General features: G+C 51.9%; 1 protein-coding gene across 2 annotated transcripts in view; it reads left to right on the top strand.

Annotated features, from left to right (window-relative positions):
• Positions 1-787: 787 nt before the first annotated feature.
• MASP1 (MBL associated serine protease 1) overlaps positions 788-26,126 on the top strand; it is a 60,484-nt gene continuing 35,145 nt past the window's right edge. The window contains exons 1-7 of one of the 2 annotated variants that reach the window (XM_065410594.1): positions 788-1,009; positions 16,028-16,205; positions 17,429-17,560; positions 18,477-18,673; positions 19,450-19,597; positions 21,238-21,356; positions 22,594-22,672. In XM_065410594.1, coding sequence (XP_065266666.1) covers positions 851-1,009; positions 16,028-16,205; positions 17,429-17,560; positions 18,477-18,673; positions 19,450-19,597; positions 21,238-21,356; positions 22,594-22,672 — 1,012 coding nt within the window. In that variant the 5' untranslated portion in view covers positions 788-850. The remainder of the gene's footprint in view (positions 1,010-16,027; positions 16,206-17,428; positions 17,561-18,476; positions 18,674-19,449; positions 19,598-21,237; positions 21,357-22,593; positions 22,673-26,126) is intronic. The other variant, XM_065410596.1, reaches the window with a different exon arrangement.

Raw genomic sequence — 26,126 nt, 5'->3', positions numbered from 1 at the left:
CTAAACATTTCTCATCAGAGTCAGATTATTTGCCCCATATCTCACCAAATTCCTGTTTGGAGTCATTACAATCTGCCTAAGGAAATCCCCCCCATGGAGGAGCCATTCCTGGTTTCATAGAGTTCAAGGCCAGAAGGTACCATCAGGTCAACTTGTCTCACCTCCTGCCCAGGAAAGACTATTAAATTCCACCGGTTACCCCTATCTTAAGCTCAAAGGGCGAGTCAACCTTTCCAGTGCCATTGGCTGGATGCTAGTTGTGCAGGGCACCGCCATGGGCCACATACAGAAATATGTGCTCTACAAAACAGCGGCCTTCATGAGGCATGACCTCGCAGGTACGGTGCACGGGAGGTTGCGCCGCTCAGGGATGCCATTTTGTAGAGCAGGTCTGCTGAGGGGGCAGACACGTTCAGGGGCGGATGGAATCATTCCCTGGGCCAGATCTGGCCCACGGGCTACCAGTTGGACTACTACAGGAGACTAAACTGCATGCCACAAGGAGGGAACAGGAGAGACCGAGGTGTCGCTAAGGCCCCTGCACTGGCAGGGAATTGTTAAGTGAGACATGCCCAGGTGATTTTGGCAGGTGAACCACATCCCATGCTGCAGAGGAAGGTGAAAAGAACCTCCATGCTTGCCATCATGAAGCCATAGTGTACCGGTCCCAGGCACTTTTCAGAGTAGAACCACCCTTGAACGCAGGACAAACCAAGTAGATGGTGACCTCGATGGGTTTCAGCCTGGGGAAACATTAATTTGATCTTCATGTTTGTTTTGCAGGTACCTTCTGACCTGGTTCCTTTGTGCCTTCCTATTTGGTAGTGCAGCTGCCATTGAGTTGACGGACATGTTTGGGGAGATCCAGTCCCCTAACTTCCCAGATTCCTACCCCAGTGACTCGGAAGTGACTTGGAATATTTCTGTGCCAGATGGATTTAGAATCAAACTCTACTTCATGCATTTTGACCTGGAATCGTCCTACCTCTGTGAATATGACTACGTGAAGGTGAGATGCCCAAACGGCTCTATGCCATTGCTGTAGTGTGTCAACCCAAGAGCCAGGAGGGCATGCAGGTTGGGCGCGTTGGAGTGCTTAGTGTAGCAGCAGCATGGGCGAGTAGCTTTTTTCATTCACAGGGCACAAGCGTTGCTTTTCCAAGTAGGAAACTAAGAGGAAGCTGAGTTGGCGCTTATCAGCCAATGGCAAAAGGGACAAAGGTAGATCGGGTGATGTTCTTTATTGGACTAACGAATATGTTGTGAGGAGGGACAGGCAGGATGTTCAGATTCAGGGCTTAAACCCAAAGTGTGGACCTGAACCCAAACGCAAGCACACCGTGATGCTCACTAAGGAGAACCTGTGGCGGCAAATGTGCCAGGATCATGGCAGGTGGCAAAGATAATAGAGGCATAATGCCAAGGCCAGGAACATGCATAGAAGATGCCTTTAATTTGGAAAGGCTTTTTCATGTGCCGGGCCTCTCATCTTGAATGCTAAGTGATCCTTGCAGGCTTCGCCTTACCCTCTAGTGAAGAAGAATCCTGTATCCAACTCAAACTGTATCCAGTCCAAGTCATTAGCTATGGGCTTGAGCTGCTAAAAGTTTGGATCTGGTCCCAGACTTCCCAAAGGTCGTCAGACCCAAAGGTTTTGTCTGGTCCATTACAGGAGCAGGGATTGGCTGTTAAAGTTTGGATCCAGATTTCCAGGCCGTCTTTTACAGTCACCCACATTGTAGGTAGGACTTTCTGGTTGACATCCCTCCGTGGGAGCTGTAGCAACCCTGAGCAGTCCAAGATTTCAGGCTAACACCTCCTCTGAACGATAGCATCTCCCCAGCCACACCACATTTCCTTACTACCATCCTGGGGCAAACAGAGCCGTGCTGCCCCGGAGCACCACCTACTGGAGCAGCCAGTACAGACAAGGCAATACACCTGTAGTTAGCTCCCCCTTTCTGTGCTGACCCTGGCCTATAGGACTGGACATACGTTACCATTACCGAAGGTTGTCAGTAGAGCCGAGTCCAAATCCAACCTCCAGTTCCAAACCCCACCAATCATTGAGATGGGAGGAGCGTGGATCTAGAGCTGACTTTCATGCCTTAGCCCCCATCTCGTTTCCAGCTCATTTCAATTTCTGCTTTGAGAAAAGAAAACAAAAATGCTGGTATTTTATTTTCCCTGCTTTAGTTGTTGTTTGAACTGCTCCATCGTGCTGGCACCGTTTCCCTTACTAACAGCGCTCGCTGCTATTTGATTAGTCCTTTCTGCTTTTCCTGGCTCTCCTCCAAGAACAAAGGTCACAGACACATACATATATATATAACTTTACAAAAAAGCAATGAGTTTGAAGATAGAATTCATTGGAAACTCCCCAATTCCAAGCATTACCCTTCACTCCCTCCCCCAACCCTCACATTCTCATCATAACAATCCCTTTTATTTGCACCTGGTGCCATTTGGCAGCAGAACTCTCCTCGCTCCTGGGTTTCCATAAGAAGCTGGTATTTTTCACAGGGATTTACATCTCGGCTGTATAAATTTGCTCCAGGCTGAAATGTAGCCTGCAAAGCTTCAGCCAGGGAATTACATTCTTGATGTGAAACGCTCAGCAACATCCGTCTGGCTGTTTTGATGGTGACCTGAAAACTATCCATATGTATTTAGATGAAATAATTACAAAGTTCTGACTCAAGTGACCTGGCTAGAAAAAGTCAGGAGAGTGTCCAAGTGGCTGTGCGAATCTATGGAGATTTCCATCCTCGGTTCATCTCCCCAGCTTTTGTTAATATCGGTGGATTTTATGAAGGGGGCATATGCTCTAAAGGCCCATCGAACTGAGTGGGAGACTCTCCATTGATTTTGATGGATTTTGGACCAGTCAATGCACTCTACAACATCACCACTGCACAAATACCTGGGCTAATCCATTGTGACCATTATTGTAACACGGAAGAAAATCCTGGCTCGGGACAGAAAGAGGAAAGATCATGTGGTGCGTCGGCCATTTGCCTCTGTTTCCCAGAGGTCAGCACGACTGAGGCCAAGAGCCATATTAGCCAATAAGCCGACATGGGTGAAGGCCTCCAGATTGACAGCTGCTGAATTCAGGGCAAAGGATGAATCACCTCTGAGCCAATCAGAGAACATGTCCAAATCTCTGCTTCCTGATTGGTTCGTCAGAGGTGAATAATAACTTTTCCGGAGCTCTAAATCCATTCCTCGTTGAAAACAATCGTCGTAAAAACAATAAAGAAAGAGAACTTGCTCCTCACAAGGAATTGGCAAATTAGACTTGGGAACTGTGATAAGCCTAGTGAAGGGCACGAAGAATTCCTCCTGCAAAGAGAGATTGAAAAGATTGGGCTTGTTCACCTAGAAAGGAGACATATCAGAGGGGCCAGGAGAAAAGTACAAGAAATTACACACACACAAACCGACATGAAAGGAATGTTAAGGGAGCAATCTCAAGCACTCAGAAGCTAGGAGATACCAGAATGAAGGTCTCCTGTGCAATCTTAATTCGGCCCCCTTGTACGTATGCATTATGAAACCATCTTTAATTGTATGAGCACGTACTATTTTTTTCCAGAGGATCCCTGCCTTAATCAGTGCCAGGGATGGATGGTGCTCACTCAATATTTTCTTTTATCCTCATTGTTCAGTGGGTGGCCCCAGCCCTTATTTACTGGCCCCCGTTCCAACTCTGCTCTGAAGACAGAATCATTAATTTCCTTGTGGGTTTTTCCAGGGTGCTTATATCAAAGGGCTTCACAGACATTAATGGGTTTATTCTCCCAGCCTGCCTATGAGGTAGGGCAGTGCTATTATCCCCTTTTTACAGGTGGGGTACCGGGGTGCACAGAGACATTAAGGTCATAGGTGTTCACTAATTTGGGGTGGCTGATTTGAGCCTGCTAGGACCTGAGTTTTCAGCATACTTAGTATTATACCGCACTTGATATGTTCACAGCATTGACTTCAGTTGTAGCTGTGAGTGCCCAGCGCTTCTATACGTCAGGCCCCAGCTTCCCAAGTCAGGCAGCAAGAAAATGAGGAACCCACAGCTATGGCCACCTGTGAAAAGGCTGGTTGAAGTGACTTGTCCAGTATCACACAGGGGCTCTATGGCAGAGACAGGGACAGACTCCAATTCTCCAGCACAGCGTTCAGCATGAATCTGTCCCTTCTCTCCCAGCCGGCCCCTGCCTTGTTCGCTGCACACCTTCCAGCTTCTGCAACAGATGAGGCAGAGATCCTACGGACAACAGCCTCCTTCCCTACAAAACCCTGATTCGCCCCAGGACTGTCCTGTCCCAAGCTCTCTCCCCCCCACTCCCCCAGGTCTGCCTCTTGTCCCCCCTGCATTCGAGTCACACAGCTTCCTCCACCACACTGGGACTAATCACAGCGTAAGGCCTAGGTACTGCTTAGTGGGAATGAGGTTATTGGAATGTGGGTAAGGAATGGTGTCCCTAGCCTCTGTTTGTCAGAGGGTGCAGATGGATGGCAGGAGAGAGATCACTTGATCATTACCTGATCAGTTAGGTTCACTCCCTCTGGGGCACCTGGCATTGGCCACTGTCGGTAGACAGGATACTGGGCTGGATGGACCTTTGGTCTGACCCGGTACGGCCGTTCTTATGTCCTTATGGTCCTCCTGGGAAAATCTGACTCAGTTTCCAGGTGAACCGGTGCCAATCGGGGTGGTTTTGTGCACGGTTCCACCTGAGACTTAGGCCTGGTCTACACTACGGGGGGGATCGATCTAAGTTACACAACTTCAGCTACGTGAATAACATCGCCAAAGTCGACGTACTTAGAGCTACTTACCGCGGGGTCCACACTACATGATGGCGACGGGAGACGCTCTCCTGCCGACTCCCCTTGTGCTTCTCGTTCAGGTGGAGTACAGGAGTCGATGGGAGAGCGATCTGCGATCGATGCATCAATCACTGCACATCAGTCCCCCGGTATGTGTAGACAAGCCCTAAGCGAAATGCCTCAACTTCGGTGGAATTTCTCACCTCGCTCGGACCCAGAAAATCAAACCAGGGATGTGACTCCGAAATAACAACAGATTGGCGTGATCTCTTGCGAACCAGACCGAGCAGCTTCACACAGCTCCGGGTAATAGAACTGGAGGAGGGGCAGCTTGAGATTCACCTGAACGAGAGTCAATGATATTCATTGTTTATGTCACCTCAGGGCACTTTACGGGCAAACTGGGAAGAAACAGCCTCATCCCCAAGGAGCTTACTGTGCTGGGTTGAGGTTTTCAGATCTAACTCGGGGATCTAAACACACAACTTCCATTCCTTTCAAGGGAGGGATTCTGCCAAAAGCCCCTACCTGGATTTGAAAATTTCACCCTAAGGCCCCGTCCGTGTTCCTGCAGTTTTATGCACGCAGCAGGGATCTCTGTCATAGGAGTCAGCCCGGTGGATTTAATAGCAGGATCAGGGCTGAGGTTAGACATTCCTGACATCGATTTTAATCTGGTCATTTATTTATTATAATTAAGAGTCAACCCTTTGAATGAGTCGATTGCATCGCACTCTGCACATCACGAGCCTATGTAACCCACATCCTCCCTTCCCTGGTCTTTGCATCAGCAGTGATTCAGGAAATCACTTAAGCTTGTACTTAAGGCCCATTGATATCAGTGAGATTTTAGCATGTGCTTAAGTGCTTTCTGGAATTAGGGGCTCAGTTTGCAACCCCCACATGTTGCACATTGTGTATATGTAAACAGGGTAAGGAGAGTCTCTGAGGGCTTGTCCAGCTATTCCGGAATTGCTCCCCATGTGAACACTCTAGTCCGGAATAAAAGTCACTCTGGATTGGGAATAACTAGTGCACTCGCCAAGTTTATTGTGCGAGAGCTATTCTGATCAATCTCCCCGTGTAGACAAGCCCGTACTGTTTGTTCATGCAGCACCCAACACAATGGAGCTCTGAACTTCTGGGTGGCGCTGGCACACTGACCGACACAGGGGAGGGCGTGACTGTAAGATAAAGTCAGGAGACTTTTCATTGTTGAGAGCAGGCCTGTCTCGAGTGGCTGCAGATTTTGCATTCACAACTAGATGCAGAGGCAAGAGAGGCTGCTTAGCTAGGAAAGGCCAAGCCAAAGAAGGGAGCTTTTAGGAGCAGCTGGAGGAGAAAACCAAGGTGGTTAATCACCTTGGATCAGGGAAGCTGCTCAATAGGGGCATCATGAAAGAAGCCGGTATTTACGTTAATCCCAGGAGGAAAAATCATTGCGTTGTGATACTGACATGATTCCCCCGAGGACTGCAGCTGCATTCAGGGCGTGGGATGCAAAGGATCAGCCTCGTGCTGTTTGAGGCACTGCGCTACAGGCTCCGGGTTTGCTGGCCCTAGCCCAGAAGGAGCGGAAGGAACTGGTGGAGACCCTGCTCTTGCAAGATGTCTCCAGTGAAGTATATTGCAAGACCACAGGCCAGGCTGGACTGTGGAAAGGCCAAATGGTGCCTCAGTTGGTTGCTTGATTTTAGAAGTGTGTATAACACTGCAGAATGGATACATCTTGTGCCGCGCTCAAGCCACACGATGCCCTCTTGACAGCATCAGTGAGCGCCCCGTCCTGTGCACATTTTTCACATTTCCGTGGGACTGCGACTTGCTGCCATAAAAGGATCCCCGCGGATTTGCCTTTATCGGCGGTTGTTTCCCCGGCCCTGCGCTGGGCCATGTTGCACACTTGCGTGGTGTTTGGTGAGTCCACTTACAGATTCCTCCGCTCAGTGCTCGGACCACAGTGCTGCAAAGGAACGTCTGGATGTACTGGATGACGTAATCGACAACGTTCCTAGAGAAGCTTTACCGCAACGTATGGTCAGATTCGCGGCATTCAAAAAGGCCGTATTCCTGGCCGATCCAGAGAGTGGAGATTCCCACCCCATGGGAATATCGTCTAGTGACATACAATCACTGTCCTGAGTCACCCACCCCTACTCAGATTAAGTGTACAACCAAGGGGGTGGCCAGGACACCACTGCATCTGACTGATCCCTCACTGCCAGGATGACGCCTTGAGACCCTTAGCAGCCAGGGTAAGACAGAGTTGCTCTGTCTTTATTACTGGCTCCAGGTTTGTACAGCTTTGCCCTCATCCCCCTCTCCATTGCTCCCAGCCTGGGCTTGCAACAAGCACAGCTCAGCCAGTCCAGAGAACCTGGGGCTGTAGCTAGAGTGAGACCCTAGCAATAGACAGAGTTTTTTTAAACGTTTTCTAAACGATGGGCCAAATGAACTGCTGGTGAAATGGAATTGTGTCCATCTACATTAGTGGTGAATTTGTCCCTAACTGCCTAATTTGTATGTGCACATTTGCATGCTCAAGTGCCTCTAAGTACCAGCTTAGCACAATCACCCGCATATTTTCAGGACAATTTAGAAAACGTAGCCCATAAGATGTATATGCACCTAGAATCTTCATTCAAACCATCTGCTGGGCTAGTATAACAGCTGTGATCCCTGTGATCACCAGGGAACTCCAGATTTAACAGCATGAGTGTCAAGAAAGAGATCTTGGAGGTATCAGGGATAGTTCTGTGAAAGCCTCTGTTCAATGTGCAGTGGCAGGTAAAAACGGGAACAGAATGTTAGAAACCAATAGGAAAGGGATAGATAATAAGTCAGAAAATATCATAATGTCACTGTATAAATCCATGGTACGCCCACGTCTTGAATACCGCCTGCAGCTCTGGTCACTCCCATCTCAGAAAAGATATATTAGAATTGCAAAACCTACAGAGAAGGGCAACAACAATGTTCAGGAGTATGAAACAGCTTGCATATGAGAGAGATTAAAAAGACTGGGACTGTTCACCTTAGAAAAGAGATGACTAAGGGGGGATATGATAGAGATCTATACAATAATGATTGGTGTGGAGAAAAGTGAGCAGGGAGATGTTATTTACCCCTTCACATAACACAAGAACTAGGGGTCACCCAATGAAATTAACAGGCAGCAGGTTTAAAATAAACCTAAGGAAGTATTTCTTCACACAACGCACAGTTAACCTGTGGAACTCATTGCCAGGGGATGTTGTGAAGACCAAAAGCATAACTGGGTTCAAAAAAGAATTAGACGAGTTCCTGGAGGATAGGTCCATCAATGGACCTTAGCCAAAATGGCCAGGGACACAGCCCCATGCTCTGGGTGTCCCTAACCCTCCAACTGCCAGAGGCTGGGAGTGGACGACGGGATGGATCACTCGATAATTGCCCTGTTCTGTTCATTCCCTCTGAAGCACCTGGCACCAGCCACTGTCAGAAGACAGGATCTTGGGCTAGATGGACCAATATGGCCGTTCTTACGTTCTTATGTCAGTGACTGGGATGTGGGTGGTCATGCCCAGTGGCTAGAGCAGGAGTCGAGTCAGAGCCCAGGCTCAGAGCTGGAGTGAGAGGCCAGAAGCCAGAGCTCAGAGTCAGCACCAAAGTCAGAAGCTAGGAATTGGAGCCGAGGGTGAGCCTGGAGTCAGGCAAAGCAGGAGCAGGGATGGCTCAGGACAGAGGCAAGGAAAAAGCAGGCCCTGGAACTATCACAACTGTGAGCAAATGCATTAAGCAGCTGCTCAACACTTCCTAACTCTACCGGTAGTTAAGCACTGGAACAGGTGACCCAGGAAGGCTGTAGACTCCCCGTCATTGGAGGTTTTTAGGAACAGGCTGGACAAACACCGGTCAGGGATGGTCTAGGTATGTTTGGTCATGCATCACTACTGGGGACCGAACTAGATGACCTCTTGAGGTCCCTTCCAGCCCGACATTTCTAGGTTTCTATGGATAGAGACACAAACATTGAGACAGAATCTGGACCCCTTCCAGGCGATGGCATTTTCTCTCAAGATGAGTCCCACGTACTCAACGTAAGAGCCGCAGAACCAGGCTTGCAGAAAAGAGCAGCGTCCTCGCTGAAGGTATCTGCAACTCTTTATCTGCGATGGACTCCATCCCCTCCAGCACATGGCGCGGTGACAGGCCTCTGGCAGTAAAATAAACAGCAAGGTCACCCTCCCTGGTTAATATTTGCTGCTGCTGCTGCTAAGGACTGTATACTTTTTCATAGATCATTTACATCCAGAGAGCCGGCTGGTAATTAAATCTCGGCTGTTTGTTTGGAGTGTCCCCGTCCAGGGTCATTATGTCAACATTTTCACTAGAGAAGATGTGTCCCTTCGGAAAACATCAATTGCAGCGGAGAAATTCACTGCAAGAATACGCTGAACTTAATCCTGGTTTAAAAAACAGCAACATTCTCTCTATTGCGTGTTAAATCCTCTTAAAAGTTGAACAAAATGCCTTCGGCTTTTACTATCTTTTCCAATTCAGTCAACCTCGCGTCCGTAGTTCAAAGCCATTTGCACCCAGAGGGTAATGATTTATGAGCATTTCTTCTTGGACAATTGCTGAGGGGTCCAGAAGAAATGAGGTCTACCTAGGCACACACTGAAGCAAGAGATGCAGCCCCTGCTCCATCAGATTTCATATTCAAGGCCAGATCCTCAGCTGGGTTTCAGTCCCCATAGTTCCTTTGACTTAGGCAGAGCTACAACGGTTTTGTTGACACTGCCCTTCGTAGGGCACCGGCGGAAGGATAAACAGGGCAATAACACCTTGGAGATTGGTTTGAAATCCCCAAGTTAATGGAATTTCGTAAGCTCCAAATGGAATTTGGTCTTTCCGCTCAGCACTGGAAATTTCTGCAGCAGGAAAACAGCACAAAGCAGGCAGTCAAGAAACGCAGCCATCACCGCTTCCTTTGCCCTCCCAGGAATGCACTAATTGGACTGAGGAGAGCAAAACATACCACTTGTAATGTATATAAATGGCTCATTAGGCAGAGCAATCCCAGGGCAGGGCTGAAGGCCCTATGGGAACATGACAGCAGGAGGGGAGATACCGACAGATTGGAGAAGGACCTTCAATAGCGTCTGCAGAGCGTCTCTGCTTTGAACGTGTACAGCCGTCTCGTGAAATAAGTCACACGGTATGTGGGATCCTCACAACGTTACCAAAGATGATTCTTATTATTAGAGATGAGGCCAAGTTGGGACATGAGCCCCAAGCCCCCTCGGTCTCAGCAGAAAGTCAGATCTGAAGGATGTAGGACAGGTTCTCCTCTGCGTCAGGATCAGAACAGCGGATCTACACCCCTGGAAACTTTGAGGGAAGTTGGGGCTCAGAACCGATGGCGGAGACCTATCTTCATTCATTGTTTAAATCTGGCGGTTGGGAGGGGAGGTGTTGAGCTGACGTTTCAGCTGGCGTTCTCGTCTCCTTGTGGGAAGGAGTTCCCCAGTCTACGTCCAACTCCTGGGAAGGTTCCTGTCTCTGACACTTGTGACCCTCCCCCTGTTGGCGGACAGGTTCGTTGTTCCAGTACAATGGAGCTGTGGTGGGAGATCACAGTTGCAGAGGGGGTGGTGTCTCTCGGGTAGCTACGGTCAATCCCACAGAGGGCTTTGAGTATTGGGGCAGAGGCCTGGTGAGGCAGAGCAGAGAGCAAAGCGCCCAGCTGATGCCTTCACAGTGTCGGCAAGCAGATGGGCTGCTGCGTTTTATACCAGCTGGAGCATTTTCCGGGAGCTTTCATTCTCCATATGCTGCCTCTGCCTTGTAGGCACCATACTGCATGCAGATGGCTTTCTGCTTTGTGCGGCGGGCCTGTCTGCAGCTGGCGTTTGCACTGGATCAGTCGGACACCGAGGCCAGCAGAGAAGTGCTCACAGTAACGTGAGATGATGTATGCCCTGGTGCTGCGAGCGTGGCGTCTGGGCCTGGAGTCTAGGTTAAATCTAGCCAGGGTTGTAGATCGGCTCCACCTTTACATATCTGTCCTTCATTTAATGCGAAATCTAAAACTGTCACGGTCCAAATGCTGCCCCCTGTCTCTGTGGGCCAGTGCAAGGCAGAAAGGGTGGGCCCTACATCCCCGGTGAGCCAAGAGCCAGGGTCCCACAGGGGCTCCCTGCACCCCAGGGTTTGGAGGGGAGGAGCTAGGCATGGGCTCAAAGCAGTGGGGCTGGGGCCAGGGGAGCAGCACAGTGAAATCCTCCAGCCCAGGAAGGGGGACGGCACGAGTGCCCAGGGCTGCTGCTGCCTTGAGGCAACAGAAATGGCCAGGCAGAGATGTTGGGGGAATGGAGGCCACGCCAAGCTTGCCACCCAGCCCCCGCTCTGAGCCTGGCACCTCCCCCGGGCGCTGGGTTGCAGGCCTGGCACTAAGGAAAGAATTCGCAGCTCTGCATGCTGGCGAGAGCGTTAGGAACATCTTGAAACCTCCTGCCTGTCACGCTCACAGTTTCCACACCCCCCCCTCACTCGTACAAACACAGCCCTGTCCAACTCACAACCCCCCACACGCCCATTCCCCGGACTTCTGCAAACACACACACACACAATCGCCGCACACACCCATTCCCCTTCCTCGCACGCACACACTCCTCGCACACTCACTTGCCTCTCTCTCACACCTGTCACGCTCACAGTTTCCACACACACACCCCTCACTCGTACAAACACAGCCCTGTCCAACTCACAACCCCCCACACGCCCATTCCCCTGACTTCTGCAAACACACACACACAATCGCCGCACACACCCATTCCCCTTCCTCGCACGCACACACTCCTCGCACACTCACTCGCCTCTCTCTCACACCTGTCACGCTCACAGTTTCCACACACACCCCTCACTCGTACAAACACAGCCCTGTCCAACTCACAACCCCCCACACGCCCATTCCCCTGACTTCTGCAAACACACACACACAATCGCCGCACACACCCATTCCCCTTCCTCACACGCACACACTCCTCGCACACTCACTCGCCTCTCTCTCACACCCGTCGCACTCTCAGACCTCTTCATTTGGTTGGCGGGGGCCCCCCGTGTCACATCCACCCCTGTCCGTATCCCGACAGAAACAGGAGCTCAGTCGCTTGGCCCCGCCCATCCTCACATTCCCAGGACAGGCCAGATCGTCCAAACCCACCAGCATGCAGAGCCCTCTCCTCTGTGGGGCACGGGGAGCAGCCGTTCCAAACCCCGAGACCAGACAATCCTCCGGAGGGAGGGAAATGGGAAGATCAGGGCAGCCTCAGTGCTGATCCATCCTCTGGGCAATGGGGGATGGCTTCTTTAGTCCTCCCCTTAATAGAATTCACTTGGCATGAAAGGGAGCAGTGCTGGCATGAGCTGGGAAAGCAACATTCCTCCCCCGTCCCCCCCCATCCCCCAGTGGGAGGAAGCAGGGGGGCTCTTCCTATTCAAATCTCCTCATAGGAATGCAGGCAGGGTGCTGTGAACAGCAGCTGGAAGGGGTTACAATGCACAGGCCAGCATGGAGCTAGGAGCCAAGGGAGAGGACAAGCTGACAACAGAAAACCACAGCAACAGGCCCAGATGGGTTTACCGCAGCAGCGTTCATCTGGGGTCTCTCTCTGCTCTGTACAGCAGGCAATCTGCACACCCGCTGGTTTTCACTGAGGGTCTGGCAGCATCATTCCCAGCATAGGTACGCATACTCCCACCGGCCTGATGGAGCCAGCATGCTACAAGTAGCAGTGTACCTGTGATCTGCATGGGCAGCCACCCCAGCCAAGATCCTAGGGGCGTACTCAGGGTGGCTAGCCCCTCCCGCAGCCTGTGCACCAGCTCCGTCAACACTCACACGGGTATGTCTGCCCAGGATGGAAATTGTACCTCCAGCGCCAGTGAACTCCAGCAAAGGCGTATGAGAGCTTATTCCGACGGGTAATTAAACAATACCAGCCTACTGAAATCCGGGGCTGACAATCATTTAACATGATTCATTTGTCCCCCTTCCGTGGAGAGATCACAAAGAGGAACATTTTCCAAAGCATCCAAAGTTCCATTTTCAAAAGTGACCTGCAGGACTTTCAGTGGGACTGGGGCATTGAAGCCTTTTGAAATTGGGAACCAGACGTCACGTCAGATGTGTTAGAAAACTTGACCCCAGCGCCTTTACCAAACGTCAATGAATTTAGCCTCCCCGTCCCACTAGGAGTCAGGAATTAGCTCCATTTTATAGAGGGGGAACAAAGAGCTACAGAGCAATTTACCCGAGACCAGAGGCAGAGCTCGAGCAGAACACAAGAGTCATCTCTCCTTTGCCACAACGCCTACAAAAAACCTCTCGGCGGTTAGGTGGCTGGTGGACTGAGATGACTCTCTCTGACGTTGACCAATATTGTCGCACTGTGGCCTTCGTCACCTCTCTCTGCCTGTATCCATCGGTATACTTAGGCTGTCAGCTCTGCGGGGCAGGGCGGGTCATTTCTGTTCTGTGTTTGTACAGCGCCTTGCACAGTGGGGTCCTGGTCAAGGACTGGGGTGCCTACGTGCAACCATGCTATGAATAAATAATAATCGTAATAATCACTTATATATGAAATATATTCAGCTAAATGAAATTTCACTGAAATAGGCTGTTTCATCGAAGCCGAAATGTTTTGGAGAGACATATCAGTTCCAATGACGTTTTCATCAGAATGATTTTGAGGTCTGATGCTCTCAGGTTATTTCTGAGCAGAGAGAGAGGGGGCGAGTGCCATTCGGACACAATTCCATTTCGCGAAAAAAGTTCAAAGGGTTTTGGTTTTGTTCTGATGCGTAACGAAAACAAATTTTGAAACCTCAGGAATAGTTGTGAAATGGAATAATTGTCCTACTGCTGACGGTTCTTATAATCTCTGTGTGTACCACATAGGCCCCAGGAGGCTCGCATGCAAAAACACAGGCATGCAAATTCAGAGGGGAAAGTTTGGAGACTGGGCTGGGGTGGGGCGGTACTTGGTCCCATCTGCTTATTTAAAAAAATCTCCCTGCCCCTGTTCCTAATCGCTCTTTCAGATATTAAAACTGAATGCAATTCCACAGGCTCCTGATGCAGTTCAGTTACTTATCGCAACTAGGCTGGTCAATTTCACTTTGGTTCCTAGTCAGTTTCACTTTCTGGATCTGGTTCACAGGACAAAATGGGTTGCGTTTGGGTCTCCAACACTGCAGGGGAGCGTACATCCCAACAACACTCCAAACACTTCTCAATTCAATTTTTAAAAATAAGCCTGTGGAAATCTTTGGGTTGGTTTGTTTCTTTTTAACAAAATCTAAACGCTGGGCCTCCCTCTCCTTGATGGCCTCCCTTGAATTTGCTGATTGGAGCGCCCTTTGTCGCCCTGTTACTCTGCCTGGCATTCTCCTGGGGTTCTGAAGAGGCTCCCAGTAAGCGCAGAGAAGGATTAAGCGGTGCCTGTGGAGCTGATCAGCATATAGGCAGGAGATGGGGGGGGGGAACCTTCCAGAGGCGAACAGCTGTGAATATAAATTGCACACTTTGGCTCTAACCTTCACATTCTCTCCTCCTCCCTGATTCCCCCCTCTCCCAAAGCAGACTCACCTCCCCTTTTCTCTGTTATGTGTAGCTGATATTACCAGGTCTTTTGGATGTCTCCCTCTGCCTGACCAGGTGGGTGAGGTAATATCTTTAGCAGGCCAACTGCTGCGGGTGAGAGAGAGAAGCTTTCGCTTGGAAGACACAGAAATAACCCCTGATTTCTGTCCGGGAATAGAACACACAGCAGTGTCCCTGACCCTGCATGTGTATGTCAAGCTAATGTTGCGTTATGTCACTTCGATGTTGCGTCTTAGGGACAGAGGAATTACCACATTGCATCAGATCAATGGCCCAGCTAATGCTGTCCGTGAGAATGGCCAGTACCAGCTGAGGTTTCAAACATCCATAAGGGACACTGATAGAACAACCTCACCAAGAGGAAGCTTCTTCTTAACCCCAGGCAGCTGGCTTTTGCTGCAACGATGTCATGAAAGATGCATAGCCATGAGCTCGCTGGGATGGACAGTGTATGGGGGAAGTCTGCAGTATCCTTGCCAGCACAGGGCCTGGTAGGTGGTTAAGCAGAAGACTTCAGTCTTCAGGGATGTAAATCTGGCGGCCCTTTGGCAGCCGTCGAGAAAAGAGTTGTTGGTTTCTCTGTCTGCCTCCAGCATAAATCTGTAAGCGGCATCCTGTTGTCAGGCTCAGCAGAGAGGTTAGAATCAAATGGATCATGAGGAGTGGGCTCTCTCTCTCTCTGTTCCCTGGTACACTAGCAGGGTTGGGGGTGAGTGGAAGTTCATCCAGACGCTGTGCAGATAAAGAGGGAGCTTCAGTCTCCAGCAGTGTCGATCTGACATGTCTCGCTAGCTCTTTATCCTCTAAAATGTAGATCTATCTTTTTTAATTAAAAGAAAAATAATAACCCTATGGAAACTATTTTTTCATACCTCATGAGAGAGTCATTCCTCGGCTGTTCTTAAGCACTGTTAATTAAGACAACCTGCTGAACCATTTCAAGTGGTCACATGATAGATGGCGCTTGACTCTCCGCCTAAGCTGCGGCAAACAGAATGTGAGTTCAATAGGAAGGGGGACTTTATGTAGCTGCAGGATGGGCCTGGGCAATGGGGCAAGCTACCAAGAGCAGTTGCAAAGATGCCAGCTTTGGAGTGCTTCAAAGCTCATCTGTTCTTCATCAGTTGGAGACGCCTTTCTCAATGTTCAACTGCAAGTTATTGGGTTCAGTGGTGTTTACTTACCCAGCCGGGGAGAAAAATTCCCTTCGCTACAGAAATTACTAGGTGAAGTCTGGTGGCTTGTGCTGTGTAGGGAGGGGTCTCACTGGCTGATCATGGTGGGCTCTTCGGGTCTTAGTGTCTATTAAATGGGTGGTTTAGGAAGAAATCTAACTTGCCCTGATACAGGACTGACTAGAGACCTCACTGGAAGCTCTTCCACACCAAGTCAGTCTCCTTGTTGATGCCTTTGGTGGCCTGAGCCCTTTCCTATGAGTAGAGTGTCAACTGTGAATACCGTGCACCACGCTGGCTGCCTCAGCTGAGCAGACTGGTGAGTCTCCAGCCATGGCTTGTGTTAACAGAGTCTTTCTTTGGCTTTTAATAGGTTGAGGCTGAAGACCAAGTCTTGGCAACTTTCTGTGGCAGGGAGACTACAGACACGGAGCAGGCCCCTGGGCAACAGGTGGTCTTGTCTCCGGGTCCTTACATGGGCCTCACGTTCAGATCTGACTTCTCCAATGAGGAGCGCTTCACTGGCTTTGATGCCCATTACACAGCAGTGGGTAAGTAGCCCCTTTGCAGAGCCCTTGGCTCTCCATCATTCTCTCTTCTTTATCCTCTTCTGATTTAGTCTTGACCCCTGCAGCGGCAAAGTCTGTTGCGTGCACCATGGGCTGGGTAATAACCCGAGAGGACTCCATGTTTCTAAACCTAAACTGGTTCTTTATTAGGAAAACTATTTACAGAGATGCTCCAACTGCAGCTAGCATTCCAGCCACGTGCACACAGACTGACTTGCTGGTGCCTCTTCCTAAGTCTTCCCCCTCTGCAACCTCTACTCTTCCCTCCAAGTTCCAGGCAGGTTGCTACAGAGTAACAGATTGTCAGGTCGGTGTCTGTCGCTCCCCAAAGTGCTCCCAGATTCTGGGAATCGGGGCTTCAGGCTGATATACCAGCCCAGCTCCTGCGCTCCAAGACTGGCCCAGCATCACCTTTCCCTCTCATACTCTAAGGAATCCCCAGTGAGATTATCCTACCCTCAGCCCTCAATTTTGGGGACCAGGCTTCAGACCCCTTAATCCACCCTTGCATATCAGCTGCCATTTTGGTGATGTGGAGAGAACTTTTAAAGGAAATTGTTCTATCTACTATTTATGGCTGCTTTGAGAGACTCTTACACCCGGGTGACATCATGCAGTTACTCCCGAATTATGCCGATGTAGCTGAGAGCAGAATCTGGCCCGAAGTGTTTAGAAGGCAACACACAGTGATCAGAGCATTGGGAGACAGAGGGAACAGCCTAAGCATGACCCCTTGTAACACACATGCACACATAGCCCTAGGGCCCCGGTCCCAGCCGTCGAATTCCTGCCCTGCGGGGGCACGCCATTGATAGACAGTGCGTTGCTGTTACAAACAAAACACTCGCTTTCGGCTGGACGGTTGGATGTGTAAGGCTGTAGGATCATAACCTCCATCCCCCCACCCCCTACGCGGTGGGGCAGGTGTGCCGATTGCCAGGGCAGGCTGGCGTCTCCTTTTCTCACACCAGTCAGCCCCGTGTTCACCCATCGTGGGATGGTCAGATGTGGGCTATTGCTTCAGCCCATTACAGACGAGCCATGAAATCTGGTCCGAAACCTCGTCGCCATTTGGTCTGAGTGCATTCTAGCTCCTCCTCGTTGCCTGTGTCTAAACGCCCCCTTGGGAGCAGTGCTGGGGGGGGGGGGCTCCCGTCTTGGTGCCTGCCTTTCTAACGCCCCGCTCTCCTCTCGCTCCCCTGCAGATGTGGACGAGTGCCTGGAAAAGAGCGACGAGGAGCTGGCCTGCGACCACAACTGCCACAATTACATCGGGGGGTACTACTGCTCCTGCCGATTTGGCTACATCCTGCACTCCGACAACAGGACCTGCAAAGGTACGGCCCGGCTCCGGGCTCTGCACATCAGGCAGCTGGGACAGCTCATGCCGTGCTCTCTGCCACGCTGGGGTCTTCAGCCCTTATGGCAAATCTGCCCTCCCTTGCCTGTGTCTTCTTTCCCTGGGACTTGGGGAGCATGCTGGCCGTGCGCTCTCTGCTCGGCGTGCCCGAGTGGGTGTGGTCGGCCAGCGTGGCCGGTTCACCTCTGCTCTTGGCATGCGCGACACCAAAGAAAAGACTGACCTTGGCCCAAAGAAGGCATTATCTTCGGCCTTGATCGTGCGTCAGGACTGGCCGGTGCAGATTCCTGCGACCGCGCCGAGCTCCGCTGCTCACGAGGGTCTCAACACGCTTGTTTGGAGCACACCTGTAAGGGGGCTCCCTGCCCCCGAGCAGCCTGCGGGGGTTACGGCAGGGAAGGGCCAGTGGCTCCACGATGATGCAGAGCCACCAGCCAACCTCCCTGGGAGTGCGTGAGGGTTGGAGCAGCGATGGGGTCTGTGACAGCCGAGCAGCCTGGGGATGGAAATGTCCTTCCATGGATCCCAGTGGATCTCCCCTGTGCCCAGCACTTGTACTCGGGATGCGCAGAGCACTTCCTCTCAGCAGCGATGGGTCCGATTCCCCTCTGGCTTGCACCAGCGTAACTCCATTGGCCTCGGTGGCACCACTCCTGATGGGCCCGGGTGGGCGGGAGATCAGGATCCGGGCCGGAGTTGCCCTGTCAGCGAGGTTAGGTCAAGGTATTCTGAGGGGAGATTGCCCAGGTCTAGGACTAGGAGACAACATGGGGTCCACAGGAGCAGCAGCTGCTCTACGGGGCAGCAGGCTGGATTTGAACCCTGGGCTCCATCTGGGACCAAGGGTCTAGCCCAGAGAGGCCGGTTGCTCAGGGTTCCCGTGTGCCTTTCAGTGGAGTGCAGCAGCAACCTCTTCACCCAGAGGAGCGGGGTGATCACCAGCGCTGACTTCCCCAGCCCCTATCCCAAGAGCTCCGACTGCCTGTACCGCATCGAGCTGGAGGAAGGCTTCCTCATCAGCCTGCAGTTCGAAGACAGCTTCGACATCGAGGACCACCCGGAGGTGTCCTGCCCCTACGATTACATCAAGGTGAGCTGGCTGGGCTGGCCCCAGCTCTGGGAGATCTCCGGGCATGAATCCCCCCACGTTACCTCACCTCCTAGCTCATCGGACCACCCGCGACCCAGGCCCAAGTGGGGACAGCCAGTGGGAGCTGAGCCTGCCTGAATATTTACCGCAGCCCCGCTCCAGACAGCTCTGGCTGAATTTAAGCCCTGCCTGCAAAACTAAAAGCCCACCACTAAACATTTGCTCAGGTTTTACTCAAGCAAACTCCCTCCATTCCCTGAGTAAGAACAGAGCCCCAGCTCACCCCCTGTTTGCAGCACCCCCTGCTCGTCCAGCACTGGAGCCCGCCTCGCAGCCCCAGCTTTGCCCGTGCACCCCATTCCTGAGCCATCACGCAGCACCATGGCTGGGTCAGTCCTGAGCGTCTCATGGCCTGTGTGTGACCTTGCGAAGCCTTTGAGATTTGGGCAAAGATTCACTGGAGACCAGTGAGCAGTGCCCCTCCTTGTCCCCGCCCCGGCATTTCATAGAGGGGCTAAGGGTCTATATCTGCAAGGCCTCCGGGTGTAGTGAGACCCACGCGCCAGCCCCTGGGCATAGTGAGACCCACGCACCAGCCCCCAGGTGTAGTGAGACCCCCCCGCCGGTCCCCGGGCGTAGTGAGATCCACGCGCCGGCCCCCAGGCGTAGTGAGACCCACGCGCCGGCCCCCGGGCGTAGTGAGACCCACGCGCCGGCCCCCGGGCGTAGTGAGGATCCGAACTCTCTGCATTAGCTCCTCTTGTTGCTCCTGGCAGATTAAAGCCGGTCGGAAGGAGTTCGGCCCTTTCTGTGGGGAAAAATCCCCAGGACGTCTAGAAACCCAAAGCAACAGCGTCCAGATCCTGTTCCACAGCGACAGCTCAGGAGAGAACCAAGGGTGGAAGTTATCCTACACGGCAATCGGTAACTGCTCTGGCTTCTTCCCTGCACCACGCATGGGGGACTGGACCCTGCGGATGGAGACCAAGGCTCCACCTGGTCCCGAATCCTGTCTCTGACAATGGCCAAGGCCAGAGACTTCAGGCAGGGGATGGGATAGCTCTTGCATAATGAATTTAACTGAGCCATCCTGTCCTTTGGACGGGGACTTCTCCCTGAGCGCGGCTGTGTCCTCAAACATGGGGACAGGGATCTCCCATGATCCTCACTAGCCAGTGTCACTGCACATGCTACTGCCCATCAGACAAGCATCAACCCCTCTTTTCTGGACCTTACCAAGCTCTTTATTGACCTCACTAACATCCTGCAGCAGTGAGTTCCATAGGTTAACCCTGCACGCTAAATGGGCTCCCTTTTTAATTTCATGGTGCACCCTCCCTCAGTAATGTCGCTCTGTGCCATTGCCACAGCTGTCTTGAGCCAGGCCTGGGGAACGGCTTGAAGTCTGTGTGCAGCCTGCCTGGCAGCGCAGTCCAGACTGGCACGCAGGAGCCTGCTGGCCTATAGGGTGTAACCCGCCCACATTCAGCGCAGCTCTCTGGCCCCCTCTAGTGGTGGCGGGCCCGCAGAAACAGGTGGCGGCAGCCTGGGCTAATACAGCTAGGTAGTGGTCTGAGCTTAGGACAGACTTATGCTTTTGGATGCAGAGGTTCCCAGGGTCAGTTGCTGCTGCTGGCATCTCACCCAGGGGCGCAGCATTGCATGGAGTGGCCCCCGGGGGGACCTGACCTCGGGTGTGTCTCTGCGGGGTTGTAAAGGCAGCAGCTCTGCTGGGCTGGCGGCGGGGGAGTGTTTGCCGGGCCGTGGTAAAGCCTGTCTCTCTGCGCCGCTCCCGCTGCAGAGTTCTCTGCTCCCTCCATTCAAGACTCAGGCTTTGGCAATGAGGAAGGTTTCTCCAGCTCCAGCTCCAGCTCTTCCCCAGCCTTCACCCCCTGCCCTAATCCTCCTCCTCTGCATGGTGCTGTCCAGGAGAGGTCACTGAGCCCGTCCTAATCAGTGCATGTGTCACACCGCCCCACCGGCGGGCGAACCAACAGCTGGGGTCCTTGCTCCCCCCAGCGGCTTGCCCTGACCTACCAGCTGGATGGTTCAATCCCAGCCTGGTACACGGGGTGCCAATCACATTGCAGGTTCAGCACAGCAGGCAGCTCACCCCGGGCATTAGCTTAGCTGCAGGGACGACCTCACTGACCCCGTCAACAAATCTTTTTGCCACTTGGAAACCACCTGGCTGTACCTGACTAACAGCAGCAGTGCCGAGCATTGGGCCACTGGGAGGAACAGGAGGACTATGCTAAGTCTGCAGTCATCGGTCCTCATCTCATCCAAAACATTCGAAAATAGCCAGGCCAGGGAGCGGGCAAGACAGCTCGGGGGGGATTCCAAAGGCAACCCGCTAGGAAGCAACAATATCTGTGCCCCCCGTGACACGCCCCTCTGCCTGCAGGTCTGGCCCAGTGAGAATTGCTGGGTACTATTATCCTAATAAACAGCTGTGGGTCCTGGAATTTCAGAGCAGCCTCCATAGGTTGGGGCTCCCCTCTCGCACACTCTCGCCAGTCAGTCAGCGTGGTCTTTCTTTGTTCCCCCCTCCCCCCTCGAAGGGAACCCGTGCCCACTGGTGCAGCCGCCAATCAACGGGAAAATCGAGCCCTCGCAGGCCAAGTACACTTTTAAGGACCAGGTGGTCGTCAGCTGCAACACCGGCTACAACGTGCTAAAGGTACAAGAGCCACTGGCTTTGATCTGAGAGTTTGGGGCAGTGGGCCAGGTTCTCTTCTCTCTTACACCAGAGGAAACCTGGGGCCACTGGGGGGCGCTCCAAATGTCTGGCGTTCGAGCCAAAGGCAGGTCCTTATTTAAGGACGCCTACAGTGTTCTATAGTAATGAGCCAAAACCCGGGCACAGGAGGTCAGGCTAGATGATCGGATGGTCCCTAAACGCTCTGAAACGATCCCGGGATGGGCGTCGTTGCCACAGGAGGCGGCAGGTGCGCCCTGCAAGGCCCCAGCGATACATGAGCAAGCCGCCTCATTGTCCTAACTGGGCCAGCTTCTCTGCTGGTCTGACTCTACTGAAGCCAAGAATTTGGCTCTCCTTCACTAAGAGGTTCCCTTCATTTCAAGGCAACCGGGCTCTTCCATTATCTCATTTCCTTTCCTCGGACAGTGCTCGGAAGGGAGAAATTAAACAAACAAAAGCTCGTCAAACTCTCCCAGAGCAAGAACTATCCACAAGGGCCCAATACACTTACAGCCACAAACTCGCCACTAAAGAAGTGGGACGAGAGAGAATACAGCACGTCCCCCAACCACCAGCTAAACCTCTCGCCCAAGCCAGCTAACTAACTACCTACAAATAAGCCAGACGCGAGGCTTGGCATCTTCCCAAGAGACGGAGGCACCTGGTGTGCCGCTGTCTGTGATTCCCCGCTACGCCCTCCCAAGCCAAGCAGGGCTGGTCCTTTGGTAGGCGACCTCCACGGAGCAGCTGGTAACTGAGGGAAATGCTGATGAATCAGTGGGTGGAACCCTTACCTCTGAATCAGTACTGAGCTGTCCTCAGCTCGACCTACCCCATCCCTGGGGCTTCATAAAATGATCTCTCTCTCTCTCTCTCCTTATATAATCTGTCTCTAGCATCACTCCTACATCCCAGTACACTAATATCCTATGATAGGTTGCTCCATCCTCCTATCTAGGTTCTAATACTGCGCCCACTGCCATCATATTTGGGAAAAAAAAAAAACATTTCTTTTCTAATTTTCTTTCAAACTCAGTAAACTGAGGGGTTCTTAATGAAGAGGAAACTCTCTTTGTTACTGGCTTGTCCAGCGAGCAGCGTCTCTTTAAGGTGGATAGCTGGCCCGGTCAGGCATTGGGAAGACGAGTCTTTGCAGTGGGAGGGGAAGGTCCTTTGGCTGCGTGGATAATGGTTTTCGCTTGTCCCTTCCGCCCAGGATAACATGGAGAGCGACTCCTTCCAGATCGAGTGTCTGAAGGATGGAACATGGAGCAACAAGATCCCCATCTGCAAAAGTAAGAAACCCGCCCCCCTACCCCCCTCATCTTGTGCAACCACTGAACGCTAAATGGAGCTACCGTGCCAGGCTCAGAGTGCAATCCGCTGCTCAGAGGCACCTCACCAGCCAGGGTGGCTATTAATTATACCTCTGAAATCCAGGTTGGCTTTTTCTCCTAAACGGAACAGAGTTTGTGCCCAATGCCACAGGTTGGGTGTTTTATTTTTTCCCTTGAGTGACTTACTAATGCAATTGTATTTCCAAGCTGTTTGAGCTTCTCACATCTCAGACGGCCAAGCAAGCCATAGCCTGGCACATCTGAGTAAATCTTCAGCCAGACATCCAGTGCCTGTTGACATCTGTGGGAAGGCTCCAGTTAACTTTTCTGGGAGCTGGATCAAGCCCGAAAGCTACTAGCAATGGGTGGGGGGATATGGAAAGGTTCAGGTGCCACTTAAGACCTTCTCAGAACTTCTTTCATCCACAAAATCTGGGTGGAGATCTCACCAGAACAATCTTTGTTGTGATCGTTCCGCTCCTTCGCTTCTACTCACAGCTGCGGGGAGCCGAGTTCTGGTGTGAATCTGGACTTGCCCAAGTCTGGGAGATGTCTGGAGCTGGGTGGATGGATGTGGTTACTCTGCCCATTATAGACATAAGGGCCATTTGTAAAATCTGAATATAGATCTGAATTTCTTGCCAGTTCGGGGGGGTGTTCAAAACCACAGCTTTGGTGTGGTTCTAGCTCTACCCAGAACTAGGCAATGCAGAGACAAATCAAACGAATTAGAAATGTTGGCCAAATATTTTTGCAAACCTCAAAAAAAAAAAAAAATAATAAGTTCCATTTGAAAGAATGCATGAAGACTCACACCATGCCTACGCTACAGACTTTGGTCGACACAAGTTGCGTCGGTGGACAGCTGCCACCGTTAGTATAGCGCTTGTGCACGTGCGTACCTGACTGCTTGCACACAGGGGAGAGCTGGTAAGGGGCTCACCAAGCTGAGGTTCGCACCGTTCAAGGAAGTAGTTTTACTTCATCACCATAGTGGGGCGCTTATGTCAGCCAGAGACAAATTTGAGTGTAGACACTTGCACAAATAGGTCCATGCAAGGCGACTTATGTCGACCTAACTTTGTAGTGTAGACCAGGCCTCAGATCACTTCTTATGTCTTCTGACCCAGTTCCCCCGTCTCTGAAATCAAGCTAATGAAATGCACTATTTACACCCTTCATCACAATTATTTTTTTCCTGCAACCACTGGCTTTTCTCCAGCATGCACAGCTATGGCTCTCCTCACTAATGTCTGCCTTTTGAACTAGCTTCCTGGTTTCCATGTCAGGGAATGTATAGATTGCTTAAACCCACATGTCCCTACTCTCATGCCATCCATAGGTGGCTCTTACAGAACAGGAATAGCTGCATCCCAGGGTTTTAGGACACTGGGTGGTACCAGGTTGGCAGTCCAGGCTCACTCTTGTGCTGCAGGTGAAGCTAAAAAGGAAAGGTAATGTTCCTCCAAATGATCAGCTGAGTGAAATGTTCAAGATTAAAAAGCTAGTGCCACGGTAAGGAGCCTTTGACCTCAAGGTCATCGGTGCCGATCCAGCCCAGGTCAGAAGTAACCGAAAGGCATTATCATCTGACAGTGGCCAGTGTTAAATGAACTGGCAGAATCCACCCCAGGGGCATGTAGGCAGGCGTGCAGTTCTACACTTGCGTACAAAATGGTGTCTTCTATGCAGCACGACCTTGCACATACGGCACTTGCGAGGTCATGCTGTGCGGAGAACGCCGTTTTCTTCTAGAAAATGGCATCTTCTGTGCGCACTCGAGGGCCGGATGGAATTGCACCGCCTGTCCTGGGGCATGCAATGCATGCGTTGCACACGCAGACGGCACGCCACTAGTCCACCCAGTTCCTAGCAGAGGACTTGTGTGCGTTATGAAAAACACCATCCCAATTAGCATTAGCTGGCACCCGAATGTTGGCAGTGTCAGCTTGGAGTCTGAACTCCCCTCTGTCCCCTCTAGGTGATCTGTCAGGGGCCTGGTCCCCCTGCAGCCCCCATTTGGGTCACGTCCTTACTTGGGCTCTCATCATCCAGGTTGTGGATGTTAACATCACCGGCCCAAAGATGGAAACCCAGCCCTCCAGCTGAGCTCCCCTGGAGTTCACCCCCACCGAGGTTAAAGGCAGAGAGAAAATTAAACAAATGAGTCCCAGACGAGCCCCCAGCCTCTCTTCCTTCAGGCAGTCTTGGGCAAGCCACAGTCCGGCTCAATGTCCTCTGCTCAGCCACCGGAAAGGGTCTTGAGGTGACTGTTTATAGCCTGGCCCTCCTCTCAGGGGGCCTGGACAGTCTGTGGTCATGGGAGCAGCCCCTGCCTTCCGTCAGGCCTCTCCCTGGGAGCTGGAGACTTCAGGTCTGTCCTCATCCCAGAGCAGCCTCCTGCTGAGCTCTCACAGCACTCCTGACGGGCCAGGCAGGGCTCGGTGAGCCCAGAACCGCTCCACCATCCCTTCCTGTCTGGTGCAGGGTTTGCACAGCCCGTCACACAGCCCCGGCCCGGTCAGGGTGGAGGCACATGGGGCAGTGTTGGGGAAGAACGCACCAAGCTGGAGCTGATCTGTGACGAATGGAGGAGGGCTTTGGCCTCCCGAGCAGTATGTTCAGAACCGTCCAGTTTAACTCCGCTACGCGAAAGAAGTACCAATCCCCAAACACTGACAGTTTCCTTTATGCTGCGATATATTGAACTTGCTGCCACCTATTCCAGAGCAGAGAAGAGGGAAGGGTGGGGGAAGTCAGCCGGTCTCCCTCGCTTGGCAATCACCATTCAGGAAGTCTCGAGTTCAGTAAAAGGGGGTTACGTTTCCAGCCACTGCAAAATGTTCTACTCACAGTGAGAGCAATGGCAGCCTGGCCTGAAACCCTTGTGGGACTCTTTGAACCTTGACCCTTAGTCCCTATCACCCATCTAGCAACCAAGCACACACTTGAGGAGAGAACATAAGAACGGCCACACTGGGTCAGACCAAAGGTCCATTTAGCCCAGTATCCCGTCTTCCGACAGTGGCCAATGCCAGGTGCCCCAGAGGGAATGAACAGAACAGGTAATCATCAAGTGATCCATCCCCTGTTGCTCATTCTAGCCTCTGTTTGCCAGAAGCTGGGAGACACCATCCCTGCCCATCCTGGCTAATAGCCATTGATGGACGTATCCTCCATGAATTTATCTAGTTCTTTTTTGAACCCTGTTATAGTCTTGGCCTTCACAACATCCTCTGGCAAAGAGTTCCACAGGTTGACTGTGCGCTGTGTGAAGAAACACTCTGGTGGCTGACCAGAGGACCAAGGTAGGTTTTGTTGGTTATGGATGGAGGAGCTTCAGAAGGCTCTGGGAAGTAGCGCAGCTCGAAGAAGGCCCCTGCATTTTGGAGGCTGACCTGAGCTTTTGGGC

This window comes from Emys orbicularis, chromosome 9 (genome assembly GCF_028017835.1).
Source record: "Emys orbicularis isolate rEmyOrb1 chromosome 9, rEmyOrb1.hap1, whole genome shotgun sequence".
Taxonomy (NCBI): domain Eukaryota; kingdom Metazoa; phylum Chordata; order Testudines; family Emydidae; genus Emys; species Emys orbicularis.
This window is presented reverse-complemented; position numbering and strand designations above follow the sequence as displayed.